This window comes from Ictalurus punctatus, chromosome 4 (genome assembly GCF_001660625.3).
Source record: "Ictalurus punctatus breed USDA103 chromosome 4, Coco_2.0, whole genome shotgun sequence".
NCBI lineage: Eukaryota > Metazoa > Chordata > Actinopteri > Siluriformes > Ictaluridae > Ictalurus > Ictalurus punctatus.
Genome location: NC_071284.1, coordinates 3,608,600 through 3,623,835, shown reverse-complemented (window position 1 = coordinate 3,623,835; position 15,236 = coordinate 3,608,600). Strand labels below are relative to the sequence as shown.

The 15,236-nt window shown below is 36.7% G+C and overlaps 2 protein-coding genes across 2 annotated transcripts; both read right to left on the bottom strand.

The window, feature by feature from the left end:
- Positions 1-2,483: 2,483 nt before the first annotated feature.
- Positions 2,484-4,003, bottom strand: LOC108263910 (macrophage mannose receptor 1). The gene is made up of 3 exons (XM_017465133.3): positions 3,208-4,003; positions 2,692-2,730; positions 2,484-2,610 (listed from the first exon to the last, which is right to left on the bottom strand). Exons 1-2 carry the CDS (start codon positions 3,957-3,959, stop codon positions 2,721-2,723), a joined length of 762 nt encoding a protein of 253 aa, XP_017320622.1. The 5' UTR covers positions 3,960-4,003; the 3' UTR covers positions 2,484-2,610; positions 2,692-2,720.
- A 2,290-nt stretch (positions 4,004-6,293) lies between these two features.
- On the bottom strand, positions 6,294-8,656 carry LOC108263909 (macrophage mannose receptor 1). Its single transcript, XM_017465132.3, has 3 exons — positions 7,865-8,656; positions 7,351-7,389; positions 6,294-7,269 (listed from the first exon to the last, which is right to left on the bottom strand). Exons 1-2 carry the CDS (start codon positions 8,602-8,604, stop codon positions 7,380-7,382), a joined length of 750 nt encoding a protein of 249 aa, XP_017320621.1. The 5' UTR covers positions 8,605-8,656; the 3' UTR covers positions 6,294-7,269; positions 7,351-7,379.
- Between the last annotated feature and the right edge of the window lie 6,580 nt (positions 8,657-15,236).

Sequence of the window (15,236 nt, the reverse complement as noted above, 5' to 3'; positions counted from 1 at the left end):
ATAAGTTTTTCCCTTACGAGTGTAAATGTAATTAATGTTATCAGATAGTCAGGATACCATGGTGTGAAAGAAACTGGCTCTCCATGAGACCACTGCCATGTTGTTTACACTTTCTGTGTACAACCCAATCCAAGCTGGCCCACTGCTGAAATTAAAACTCTCTACAAGTCGCTGCTGTTCCTCTGCAGTGCTGATGGTAGCCAGATCAGTGTGGTGTTCTCTGCAGATTTGCTGAACACATTATTCCAATCTGTTGCACCAGGATAGTAAATATACTCTTTTATCATACCTTCAACCAAGCCACAACTTCCTACCAGGAAGAAAATCGAAACAAATTTCATCATCTCTGCTTTGAAGGATCTGAGTTCTGTCGATCTTTCCTCTCGTCTGTGCCAACTCAACACACTTCTCCCAACCACACATCACTTAATATAAATATATGCAAAAAGATCATAAAATCTAAGGTTTGCATGGGGAGGAGAGAAAGCCTGTGATGTATTCAAACCAGAATATGGAGAATTAAATATTCCATCCATCCATCTTCTAAACCGCTTATCCTTTCCAGGGTCATGGGGAAACCTGGAGTCTATCCCAGGGAGCATCGGGCACAAGGCGGGGTACACCCTGGACAGGGTGTGAATCCATCGCAGGGCACAATCACATACACACTCACACACCCATTTATACACTACGGACACTTGGGACTCGCCACTCAGCCTACCATGCATGTCTTTGGACTGGGGGAGGAAACCGGAGCGAATTAAATATTGTAATTTGTTATATATAAATAAATGAAATTAGCAGTATTTTCATATTGAGTACATTGAAACTTTTCACAAGTTGGTAATCGTAGTTATGCTGGTTTTTTGTGCTATAACAAGGGCACTGCAAGGCAAAAGAGCTAGGGATATACGCTAAAGAGAATGCTGAAATAACAGGGTTACTACTATGAAACCTTCTCCACTGGATCCTGTAGAACAAATAAAAGGCTTTTCATAGGATAGGTGACAAATAGCTCCCTGTTCCACCGGGCTTTCTCTTCAGAATGTTGTTTCATGCAAACAACATTCAAACCTTTCCATTTCTTGCAAGGTATCCATGGCAACAGCATGTCCACGTCTACTGGTCAAAAATAGGCTATATTTAACCATGAAAAAATGAGAAGTCCTACATTTTGACCGCAAATTTTCGTCATTTTACCCGAATATAAATGTACACTTACATGCTAGCTAGCTATGCTACATTCAATATGGTGATTTAATTGCAATTTGAGAAAGATTAACCATGTAAAGTTCTCATTTCCTGCTTCTGTGTCAACTATTTGCTAGCCAAACTGGGAATGTAGTCCATTCCTCATGCCGTTCTCTCTACCTCAGAAGGTGAGAAATTTTGCATCAAAGGCACAAGTTTGCATCTTGTACATCTCCAACCTGTCACTCTACACACTGTTTTTCCTGCTCACCCACCTCTTATTGAAAACGAATGACAGAAGAGCGATTATCTCCTCCTGTGTGATAATAGTGCCGAATGTGAGATATATTTTGATGTTATTGTCACTGAATAATAAACATGTCTTGATATTTGAAAAGCATTTATTTATTACATTAGCATATATGTTTTACTTCAAAATGACAGTTTTTAAGCTTTAATATTTCTACACAAAAGCGAGTAATAATGTCCACCAGTGCTCTTTTTTTAGTGAATAAAAGAGGAGGGTTTTCCCGCTGCTCAAACTCGGAAATCTTGCTCCGTCAAGAGTGCACAGGTTTAAAACCGATCTTTTTCCACTAAAAATGAAGCACTGCTTGACTGCAGTGAAAGTCAGATCAAATGCATTATGAAAGACTGATAATAGAACATGTCAATATTGATATAGTATATATGAATAAAACGACTAATCTACTAAATAAATTACTGACAATTACTAGGCTTCATTTATCAATCACGTGTGTATGTTGATGAATGCCAATCACCTGTGAAGGGCATCCACACCACACCTCATTTCCATTTAGTGACACCCAGTGGTTTAAACCTGACTGTGTAGTCCGTATATAAAAGTGCAGCAGGCAAATGTTTTGAAGCTGATCAATCAAGGTTTATGTTAGTTAGTTGGATGTAAAATTTACACACACCCAGGAGCTCAAGGAGTTTACGAGTGTTTTTCTGAAAATTTCAGGATTTTCATCAATACCAAATTTCTTGTGTAAATGCTCCTAAGAACAATTTATGATTATTTACATCTGTTTGTATCCAGCTTGATAAATGAAGCCCACTGGAAATTAAGGAAAAGTTGGGTCATACCCTACATCTATCTATCTATCTATCTATCTATCTATCTATCTATCTATCTATCTATCTTTCTATCTAAGCCTGACATTCAGTTTAATGCTATATAAATGACCCATAAATAAGGAACGCCAAACATATGATACATCTTAATCAGTAATAACATATGATACATCTATGATATGACATGATATGATATGACATGATATGATATGATACAAACATATGCTACATCTTAATCAGTTAACAAAAAAAAAGAAGAAAAAAAGAAAAGTGTCATGTATGTAATCTTCCTGTAGGAGATTTCTTCTTGTGGAAAGTCATCTGTTCAGAGAGAGAACACAGTGTTGCTTCATTGTCTGCATCTTTAATGTATGTTTCATGAGACTGTAAACTGATACTTACATGTAATGCAGGGGTGCAGCCAGAGATCACTACATAATACTGTATAATAAAACACAAACATACATATAACAGATTTATTTTATGAGCTGATATTTGAAATGTTTAGAATAATATTTTGGGTATTTACAGAAACCCAGAGGTTTATTAGTCCTGAACTTTCCATTCACATAACCTTTTTTTTATTTTTTTTTATTTTTTAAAATAACCATTAGTCTCAATTAAGTATTTGTTCACTGGCTAATGAGCATGTGAAGATTGGATTAAACATTCAATTCATGAAATCACTCAAATGGTCTAAGAACTATAACAACTCAGTAATATAATACATCTGATAAGATTGGGTCTTGATTGCCACTACTGTAATAACATTTAAACATGGAGAATCCATCCATTCTTCACAAACCCCACTAAGATGTAATGTAAGTAATGTTCAGTTCTGAGACAGAAACAACACAAAGATGTCATTAGGATTAACTTTTATAAAATCCTGACTTGTTCTGGATATTTATTACTCACTTCCAGTAGCAGAGGAAATTCAGATTCTCGTTGCAGTCTCGGTTCTCCCAGATGTTTGTGTTGTTGTTGAGAGCTCCGCAGCGATAAGGATGAGCTGGACATGATGGAAGTAAATCCAGGCTCTGCGTTGGCTCTCCACTCAGCCAGAACCAGTTTCCATCCATGAAGCGCAGGCCGGTCCACACACTCTCTGTTTGGGTCAGTGCGAGCTCCGTTTTTGCCTGAAGCACTTGTGTTGCGTTGGGCAGAGAGGCCAAGCCGGTGTACTTAGTGGTGCAGTACCGAAGAGCCTCCTCCCAAGTCTTACTCTCATTCACCAAAATCAAATATCTATAACAGTAGTATGGATGACCCTCCCAACAGAAGTCGTTTTTCCATTGTCCTTGTTCCAAAAAAGCACAGGTTTTATATTGGTAATCAGTGTTACTACTAGAAGTGTACGTGTAATAACTGTTATAAGGATAGCCAGGATACCATGTTGTGAAAGAAACTGGCTCCCCATTAGACCACCGCCACACTGAGTATCCATTTCCGTACAACCCAATCCAAGCTGGCCCACTGCTGAAACCAAAACTCTCTACAAGTCGCTGCTGTTCCTCTGCGGTGCTGATGGTAGCCAGATCACTGTGGTGTTCTCTGCACTGCCACTGAGCATTATCCCAATCTGCGCCAGGATAGTAAATATACTCTTTTATCATACCTTCAACCAAGCCACAACTTCCTACCAGGAAGAAAATTGAAACGAATTTCATCTTCTCTGCTTTGAAGGATCTGAGTTCTGTCAATCTTTCCTCTCGTCTGTGCCAACTCAGCACATTTCTCCCAACCACACATCACTTAATGTAAACATATGCAAAAAGAACGTAATCTCTAAGGTTTGCATGGGGAGGAGAGAAAACCTGCTGTATATTCGAACCAGAATATACAGAATTCAATATTAGAATTTGTTATATATAAATAGATGAAATTAGCAGTATTTTCACATTTAGTGCATTGTAATTATTCACAAGTTGGTAATTGTAGTTATGCTGGTATTTTGTGCTATAACAAGGGCACTGCAAGGCAAAAGAGCTAGGGATATACGTTAAAGAGAATGCTGAAATAACAGGGTTACTACTATGAAACCTTCTCCACTGGATCCTGTAGAACAAATAAAAGGCTTTTCATAGGAGAGGTGACAAATCGCTCTCTGTTCCACCGGTCTTTCTCTTCAGAATGTTGTTTCATGCAAACAACATTCAAACCTTTCCATTTCTTGTAAGGTATCCATGGCAACAGCATGCTACATCCAAGATGGTAATTTAATTGCAATCTGAGAAAGATTAACAATATAATGTGCTCATTTCCTACTTCTGTGTCAATTATTTGCTAGCCAGACTGGGAATGTAATCCATTCCACATGCCGTTCTCTCTACCTCAGAAGTTGAGAAATTTTGCATCAGAGTAACAAGTTTGCATCTTGTACATCTCCAACCTGCAACTCTACGCACTTTGTTTTTCCTGCTCACCCACCTCTCATTGAAAACCAATGCCGGAAGAGCGATTATTTCCTCCTGTGTGATAGTAGCACCGAATATGAGCTATACAGCCAATTTCGTGTATATAGCCTATTTCATGTATACAGCCTATTTCATGTGTACGGCCTATTTCATGTATACGGCCTATTTCAGGTATATAGCCTATTTCATGCCTAAGGAATGTAAATCAGGCCAAACACACATGCAATTGAAATCATGAAACAAAATTAGAATCATTCCCCATATTCAAAAAATGGTATTATATCATTGCTATATAAAGAGTTTTTGTGAGGACTTGTTAGCTTGCAAGTCAACTCCATCAGACATAAAACCTTATGGAGTTGATGGAGTTGACAAAATTGAATATTTTTCCATCTTAACTGTGTTTTTCCCTGAGTTGAAGCTGCCTCAATAAGCATAGCTGACCTGCCAAATTGTAAAAAAAAAAAAAAAAAAAAAAAAAAAATAAGAATAACAAATAAATAAACAAATAAATAAATAAATAATGGTAAAAATCCCACAATTATTGGCAGAAATGATCATAATGGGAAGATGGTGTTGACATGTTAAAGCTGTGACCGCAGAGGCATTATTTCTGGGAAAGGGGTCCTCAGAGTTATAGCTGACGGGGATGTTTCATGATTTATTCAGGATTCTAAAACAGAATATGAGAGAGTTGATGTAAAGTGAGGACACAAATTTTTGGGGGGAAGTTTTATGGGAAATATTATTTAAGATTTACTTTATGTATTATTTGGTATCTTACAGATATATGCCTTTCATTTTCAATGAATATTTATGAATTTGTTGCATTTTTAAACACTCTGTTCAGCAGTTTGATATTATGACCTCTTGCTGAGGACAGGTTAAATTGCGTGCATTTTCCAAGCATAGCGCATGCATTTTAAATAATTCGAATGGAGTTATTTAAAAATATAAGCAGTGAATACCATATGTATACAGACTTCCTTTAGATGTAACTTTTATTTTTACAAATTTCTTCATTTTTAACATTAAAAGGACTGTATGTAGGATATGCTCTGTCCCTTAACTGAAGAATCCATGACGTATGTGTAAAACGAATGGAATATTCCTTGCACTGATTTAACAGTCTGGTGGGAAGAGTTGTGTTTTAGGAAAATCCATGCCGGGGTGGTGTGATACTTGCTACATGATTTTGCATGCGCATGCAGAAGCAGCAGCAACCACAAGTGGCATTGTTTACATGCTCCCTGCATATCTTATGTACAGCCAGAAGATTTCTTATGTAAATCCAGAAGACTGGCACCCAGAACAGACCTTTTGGCAGGTTTGAAGTCTACGTGAGATGAGAGGTTTTTTTTTTAAAACTCTAACAGTAACTGTAATAGGAAAAGTAGTTTGTGTTAGTGCTCGATAATGGTCTAGAGTAGTGCGTAAATATGTGATTTGAGACACAAAACTAGTTTGTTTAGCAGAGGTAGATGAACTGGGGAGACATAATTCATTAGATGTAATTATACTCAGAGGCATTTAATATGGCTATGGAGCTACAGAAAAGAAGAAAAAAAACAACCATTATCCTTTATGAACTTATCACATGTTTATTTTTAATTTGTTGTTTACAGGTTTATTGATTGTAATTTAAGGCACATTAATAGCATGTTGCTAACAAGTGAAACCTATAGTCTACAACAGGTCATGATGATTAACACAATCATAATATGGAAAATAAATATAGATTTAAACCCATTAAACCAAATGTACCATAAAACCTGCCCCAGGATCTGATATGATATGATCTGATCATTTTTCTCTGATCTGATCTGATCTGATCATTATTTTGAGCAATTTCCAATAAATGTCTGCTTCTGAGTCCTAATGAATCAGTACTGAGGAAACCATTTTCGTAGAATCATTGAGTTCATTTCACAAGAAGTGAACAAGGGGAATTCATAATTACATGCATATAATTAGATTAAATTATCATAATTCTCATATTTAGTACATTGAAACTATTCACAGGTTGGTAATCGTAGTTATGCTGTTTTTTGTGCTATAACAAAGGCAATACAAAGCAAAAGAGCTAGGGATGTACGCTAAAGAGAATGCTGAAATAATTGGTCTACTACTATGAAACTTTCTCTGCTTGATCATGTAGAACAAATAAACGGATTTTCACACGAGAGGTGACAAATCACTTTCCTTCTCTTCAGAATTCCTACTCAAGATAGCTTTTCATACAAACAACATTCAAAGCTACCTATCTATCAGTCTATCTCTCTATCTGCCTATCTATCTATCTATCTATCTGTCTATCTATCTATCTATCTAAGCCTGACATTTCAATGCTATATAAATTATCTATGAATAAAGAAAGCCAAACATATGCTACATCTTAATCAGTAATAACATATGATACATCTATAATATGACATGATATGATATGACATGATATGATATGATACAAACATATGCTACATCTTAATCAGTTAACAAAAAAAAAAAAAGAAAAGTGTCATGCATGTAATCTTCCTGTAGGAGATCTCTTCTTGTGGAAAGTCATCTGTTCAGAGAGAGAACACAGTGTTGCTTCATTGTCTGCATCATTAATGTATGTTTCATGAGACTGTAAACTGATACTTACATGTAATGCAGGGGTGCAGCCAGAGATCACTACATAATACTGTATAATAAAACACAAACATACATATAACAGATTTATTTTATGAGCTGATATTTGAAATGTTTAGAATAATATTTTGGCTATTTACAGAAACCCAGAGGTTTATTAGTCCTGAACTTTCCATTCACATAACCTTTTTTTATTTTTTTATTTTTTAAAATAACCATTAGTCTCAATTAAGTATTTGTTCACTGCTCATATGAGTATGTGAAGATTGGATTAAACATTCAGTTCAAGAAATCAGTCAAATGGTCTAAGAACTATAACAACTCAGTAATATAATACATCTGATAAGATTGGGTCTTGATTGCCACTACTGTAATAACATTTAAACATGGAGAATACATCCATTCTTCACAAACCCCACTAAGACGTAATGTAAGTAATGTTCAGTTCTGAGACAGAAACAACACAAAGATGTCATTAGGATTAACTTTTATAAAATCCTGACTTGTTCTGGATATTTATTACTCACTTCCAGTAGCAGAGGAAATTCAGATTCTCGTTGCAGTCTCGGTTCTCCCAGACGTTTGTGTTGTTGTTGAGAGCTCCGCAGCGATAAGGATGAGCTGGACATGATGGAAGTAAATCCAGGCTCTGCGTTGGCTCTCCACTCAGCCAGAACCAGTTTCCATCCATGAAGCGCAGGCCGGTCCACACACTCTCTGTTTGGGTCAGTGCAAGCTCCGTTTTTGCCTGAAGCACTTGTGTGGCGTTGGGCAGAGAGGCCAAGCCGGTGTACTTAGTGGTGCAGTACCGAAGAGCCTCCTCCCAAGTCTTACTCTCATTCACCAAAATCAAATATCTATAACAGTAGTATGGATAACCCGCCCAACAGAAATTGTTTTTCCATTGTCCTTGTTCCAAAAAAGCACAGGTTTTGCCACCACGAGAAGAGTAATAATTTGTATCAGGATAGCCAGGATACCATGGTGTGAAAGAAACTGGCTCTCCATGAGACCACTGCCATGCCCAGTATAGATATTCTGTGTACAGCCCAATCCAAGCTGGCCCACTGCTGAAACCAAAACTCTCTACAAGTCGTTGCTGTTCCTCTGCAGTGCTGATGGTAGCCAGATCAGTGTGGTGTTCTCTGCAGGTCTTCTGAGCAATATGCCAATATGTTGCGCCAGGATAGTAAATATATTCTCTTATCATACCTTCAACCAAGCCACAACTTCCTACCAGGAAGAAAATCGAAACGAATTTCATCATCTCTGCTTTGAAGGATCTGAGTTCTGTCAATCTTTCCTCTCGTCTGTGCCAACTCAGCACACTTCCCCCAACCACACATCACTTAATATAAATATATGCAAAAAGAACGTAAACTCTAAGGTTTGCATGGGGAGGAGAGAAAACCTGCTGTATATCAGAACCAGAATATACAGAATTAAATATTAGAATTAGTTTCTACATGTTTACTACTGTATTAACTAGTATTAGGTAAACCGGTAAAGAGGATATATTGCCACATAAATGTTTAAATGTATTAGGCAATAACTCTCCACTTATTTGTTCATTATTAGTGTATCGAGACATTTATTTATTATTGTACTCCTATATTAAAAAGGTTTTTAAATTATTGTAAACTCATTGTAAATTACCATTACAAATCATTATAACATTATCACATTGTATAGCATATATATATATATATATATATATATATATATATATATATATATATATATATATATATATATATATATATATATATACAATGTTATAATGGCAGTCACTAAATGGTACATCAGAGCCAAAACATCCGTGACCTTTAGGTTTCCAAGTCAAGACATTGTGAGTTTCTTTCGTGACTACATTTGTAAATCAAGCGACCCCATGTGGGCTTGCGACCCTTAGTTTGGGAATGTCTACCTTACTATAAACGATCTCTTGTATTAATGTACCCTTATTGTAAATGACATTTTTATTATTGGAACGTCTTTTTTCCTTCATGTATATTCTGTAATTCCATATTCTATAAGGTGGCGAAATCATAATAAATCAATGAATGAATAAAGGAATGTATTACTTATGACACTTTTACTGATTAGTGATTAATAACTGATTACAGATTTTATACCAAGAAAATGATCCCAACTCACACTCATAATCTCACACACAAGTTTGGTCCGTGAAAGGTCAGAAACCTGGCTCCTAGAAAGATGACATTTACAAAATGCAAGACTAAAAAACAACAGGTAGAATATATCAAATATTAATCTGTTTTAAAGCTAACATAATACAGTAATTATTATTATTTTGATTCTTACAGATTTTTAAGGATTAATAAAGTTAGGATTCCTGCTAGGTTTGCTTGCAAGTGCCAGAAATTGCCCTTAGCCTAGCGGCAGTCAGAAATACATGATGATTTAGTTTACGCACCGATTTTCACAGCAAAATTTGTGCCAATGGCTAATTTATTCATTTGACACACAGTTTCTTAGATGGCTTACTTTGGCTTCCAACAAAGCAATTTATCCAATGTTCTCATTATTTTATATAGTCCACATTCTCACCTCGTTCTTTCCCCATTCTTTCCAGTTCCTACTACCAATTATTAAAGGATTACATATAACGCTTATTTTCACATTTCTCTTAACTTTTCTTCTTCTTCTTCTTCTTCTTCTTCTTCTACTTCTTCTTCTTCTTCTACGGCAGGCAGAAATTCTTGAGACATTTTCAACGTGGAAGGTTGCACAATAGTCCAAAGCCTCCTCTGTGACTTAGCTCACATGTTTTTTGTTTAAAGAATTACTTGCTAATTTATCCAACCACTTCAGTTCATCTATGCAGTCAACTTGTAGTGTCTTTTAGCTTTCTGAAGTCTAATCAGTATTCAGAATGGTTAGATCCCTGTGCCTAAGCAGAGAAGGGATGATCAAAATCCTCATGGAAAACTACATGATAAACTAGTAGCAAGACTCCATTATTACACTTTAATTCAAGTTTCAATAATGAACTCTTTATAAGCAGATAAAACATCGTTTTAATCAGCCACTCCTGGATGCTCCACAATCCCAGCTAAAGCTCAAGTAGAACTATGGCTTAGCCAAAACTGGGCATGCTATGGTTCAGTTGGTACAGCAGGTTCTCCACCAATCATAGGGTTGGCGGTTCGATTCCCGGCCTACGTGACTCCACATGCCGAAGTCTCCTTGGGAAAGACACTGAACCCCAAGTTGTTCCTAAGGCAAGTTAACACCTTGCATGGCAGCTCTGCTACCACTGGTGTGTGAGTATGTGAATGAGACACAGTGTAAAGCGCTATATAAGTGCAGACCATTTACCATAGCTAGACCAAGATTATGCAGTAGCCTACCACCCACATTACATGTTCCTCATCTATACCTGCCCACATTATTACTCTTATCCAGTTTCACTTTCAATATCTCTTCCTTTCTCTAAACCTCTGCTCATCTGTTGGACTGATTCCTCCAACCTCCATGAACAGAGCCCCCTTACATTTTCACCATCATCACCGTCCATTTTTCCTGAGATGTAGTGACTGTGCTGCCCTCTCCTATTTGCCTTTTAGTCCTCGCTAAGAGGAATCAGAGGAATTGTAAATCTTCCTGTTACTCACGTCATCTTACCTGGCTCACCATGGCAACTCTCTTCCATCATTTGTTTCCCCTGTGTCTTGTCTTTTGCTTGCTTTAGGTCCTCCTTTGCATGTGTCTTGTTTTGCAAAGTCATACTGCTAGTAATTCGAAACCATATTTCTTTTAGTTTCATCGTTTCCTCCTTTCCATTTACGTAGGCATTTTAGCTGTTAGCAAATCTTTTTTTCTGGTCTTGATTTCATCTTGTCTGTTTTGTGGATGGAAGTAAAGATTCACACGTGACTACGATGCCAGTGTTCTGACCCTGTAATTTTGACTAAAAAATTTGGCAACAGTTTAAATAAAAGAAAAAAGACTGTGAGAAATGCTGAATATAGGAGTTTTGCTGATTGAAGTGTGTTCTCAGAGCAGAAAGTATCATGATTGTCATGGTTCAGCGAGGTGAAAAGTCCATTTCTGCTTTCAGAATATAGTTCAGTAATTTTTATTTCTTTGCTAAAATGTGATGAAGAGCAAAGCCTGTAAGGTACAGAAACACCAGATACGACACACAGCATTCTCTCTACGCTTCAGGCAAATGAGGAGACTTGCATCAGCTTGCTGGAGCACTACAGACCAAATATCCTGAACCATAAGACCTACTCAAAATACTTTTTGTCCACCTTTGAAATATTTAAGCCTCTACAGATTTGTATTGTATTTTAGCTAATAAGACTTAAGGGTTTTCCTTATCACAACATTGGTGTCACAATTCTCAAAAGAGTATGGTCTCTAATATTTATACCAAATATGTTGACCTTTGTCATTTGGTACACAATATGGCCAGTATCAATCAGTCCTGTGTGATTCTGTGTCTCTTACTATGTTTCTTATTAAATTACAGGTGCATCTCAAAAAATTTGACTATTGTGGAAAAGTTAATTTTTTTTGTAATGTAATTCAAAACATGGAACTTTCATATATTTTAGATTCATTACACATGAAGTGAAAATTTTTTAGCTTTTTTTTTTTTGTTTTAATCTCGATGATTACGGCTTACAGCTCACGGAAATCAAACATCCAGGATCTCAAAATATTAGAATAAAGAATTTCTAATATAGAAATGTCGACCTTCTGAACAGTATGTTAATTTATGCACTGATACTCGGTCGGGGTTTTAATCCTTTTGCAGGAATTACTGCATCAGTGCGGCGTGGCATGGAGGCGATCAGTCTGTGGCACTGCTGAGGTGTTCTGGAAGCCCAGGTTGCTTTGATAGCAGCCTTCAGCTCGCCTGTATTGTTGGGTCTGGTGTCTCTCATAGACCCTCTATGGGGTTCGGGTCAGGCGAGTCGGCTGAACAATCAAGCACAGTAATCCCATGATCAGTAAACTAGTTACTAATAGTTTTGGCTGCTGGAAAAGGAAATCAGCATCTCCATAAAGCTCGTCAGCAGGTGGAAGCATGAAGTTCTCTAAAATCTCCTGGTAGACGCTGCATCGACTCTCGACTTGAGAAAACACAGTGGACCAACACCAGCAGATGACATGGCAACCCAAATCATCACTGACTGTGGAAACTTCACACTGGACTTCAAGCAACATGGATTCTGTTCCTCTCCACTCTTCCTCCAGACTCTGGAACCTTGATTTCCAAATGAAAAACAACATTTACTTTCATCTTCCCTGTGAATGTGGTTGTGTGTACTGAACCAGACTGAGTGATTAAAGCCTCAGGAAACCTTTGCAGGTGTTTTGAGTTAATTCCCTGATTAGAGATCTTCTCAGGTCGACATTTCTGCATTATAAATTCTTTATTCTAATATTCTGAGATACTGGAATTCCTTGAGCCTGACCTGTAAGTCATAATCATCAAGATTAAAAAAAAAAAAAAAAAAAAATCACTTTATGTGTAATGAATCTAGAATATATGAAAGTTCCACTTTTTAAAATTAAATTACAGAAAAAATGAACTTTTCCACGGTATTCAAATTTTTTGAGATGCACCTGTTTGTCATATTCACATTTACTGTTTCTTGAAGCTATAATAATTTGCCTGTTGACCTTTTGTCAGATAATTAAATTCAAATATATGAATGAACAAAGCGCTTAAAACTCAGTACTCCAGTTTTGGTACATACTACCCCAGATTTAGCCTTTTTAAAGTTATATTTTAAAACCTTAAAACTGTCTAAAATCTTTCTTTAAAAATAGAAACTTAAACCCGACCTTTCATGACAATTATTTATTAATATGTTCTCTGATTTATGGTACATTTCGTGTACGTTTAAAATTTGCACAGAAATGTAAGTTTCTATTTTGATTAAACCTGATTACACAATAAATAAATGAATGAATTGATCAGTTTTGATCAATGAATTGATCAGTGGACATCCTAAAATTCTAAATGCATTGGTATATTCACAATCCAGAGATGAAAGAAGTTAAATGAAGAAAAAAGAAACGCGTTTCTTTTGACGCATGTTTATAGTAATCTGGACATTTAAATGCAGGTGTCTAAGTGATGAGTACTCCTGTGTCATTTAAAACTCTTTTGAATCCATTTTACATACAAATGGGGGGAAATAACACAAATGAAACAAAAAAACTCCTTTATTGTGCAGTTCAAGCATTTGAGTTCACAACCATCATTATAATATGAAGAGTAGAGCTTCAAGTCAAAATCTTTCACTTTCAGTGAGGAAGAAGAGCAGTTTTCCAGCCAACATGGGCAGTCTCCTGTTCCTAACATCACAGCACCATCTGCTGTTCCCAAGAAGCATTTACATTAAAAGCTGCCTTTAGAAATCTTTGTTGTGTCTTCACCATATTTGATGTGCATGTACCATTAGAGGTCCTGGGTGGACGATGAAGCTGCTGTTGTTTTCTTGGCAAACCTGTTCCATGTCTGGTTGTTAGTACACCAGTGTTTTTTTCTTTTTTTTTCTTTTTCAGGACATTTCAAACTGTTGTATGGGCTATGCCCAATGCTTGTTCAATGGCTCTCATCAATTTCCCCTCTTTTCCCAGCTTCAAAATGGCTTGCTTTTCTCCCATACACAGCTCTCTGGTCTTCATGTTGGTTTATTATTTATAACAACAAATGCAGTCTAAACAGGCGAAACCTAGGGCTCAGAACAAGAGTACACACTCAAAACCATTTATAGTTTAAACAATGAACAGCACACACCTGTGCAACAAGAAATACCCGTCCGTCACGTGCCAATATTTTTGATCACTTGACAAATGGGTGAGTTCAAACCAAATGTGCCATGTTTAACATTTTTAAACACATTAAGATGGAAATATCAGGGAATGAAAGCTGAAATTCTGATCTATTGTCTCATTCATCTTTTGAGCTCAAACCCCAAATAATCGACCTTGCTGTTCCAATACTTTTGAAAGGGGACTAATGTATACCCCCACCCCTAAGTCAATGCTTGCAGCTGCAAGTCCTCATGGATGTCAGATATATATCAGAATTGTATATATATATATCTGGATCTTGACAGTTTTGCACATTTCTTTTGGCAAAATTGCTCAAACTCTTGCCATAGATTCTTAATGGCCCTGGCTTTCCACTTCTAACACATTCAGGGTCTTGGTTTTGAACCACTCCAGTGTAGCTTTCGCAGTATGCCATCCAGTTTGAAGGTGAACATCCACCAGTCTGACATCTCTTGCAGAAAAGGTTTTCTTCTACGATTGCACTGTATTCGGCTCAATCTATCCAACTCTCAACCTTCACCAGTTTCCCAGTCCCTGCCGATAAAGAGCATTCCCACAACACGATGCTGCCAAAACCATGTCTCACTGTGGGGATGGTGTTCTCTGGGTGGTAATGTTGATCCTTTTTATTTATCCGCCCCCTGACTCTACACTATGTTCCACTAAGGGTAAAGGAGAAAAACAACAACCAGCCGTTGGCATAACTTGCTAATCGTTAGCTAATTTGACCACATCAACCTCAGTTCCTCCTCCCAAGCTCACATGTCAGCGTTTTTAGATATTGATTTTACTTCTTATAAGCCTCCTGAGGTTTTGAAGCCCATTATACATGAAATAAACATTTAATGTGTGGCTTTACAGCATCACAAACCAACTCTGAAAATGAGTAACAGACAACATTCAGTCAGACATTATGATGGATCAACGTTGCAATAGTACTTATAATCTGGTCACGTTTCAATATCGTAATCTGTACTTATAATCTGGTCACGTATCAATATGCTTTTCCACACATTTATCGAAGAGATATAATGTAATGTCACCGTTTATACAAAATTTACAGAATACATTTAA

What these genes read in the sequence shown, in the direction of transcription:
- LOC108263910 (XM_017465133.3), bottom strand. Translation starts at nt 3,959, where the DNA reads ATGAAATTCGTTTCAATTTTCTTCCTGGTAGGAAGTTGTGGCTTGGTT.
- LOC108263909 (XM_017465132.3), bottom strand. Translation starts at nt 8,604, where the DNA reads ATGATGAAATTCGTTTCGATTTTCTTCCTGGTAGGAAGTTGTGGCTTG.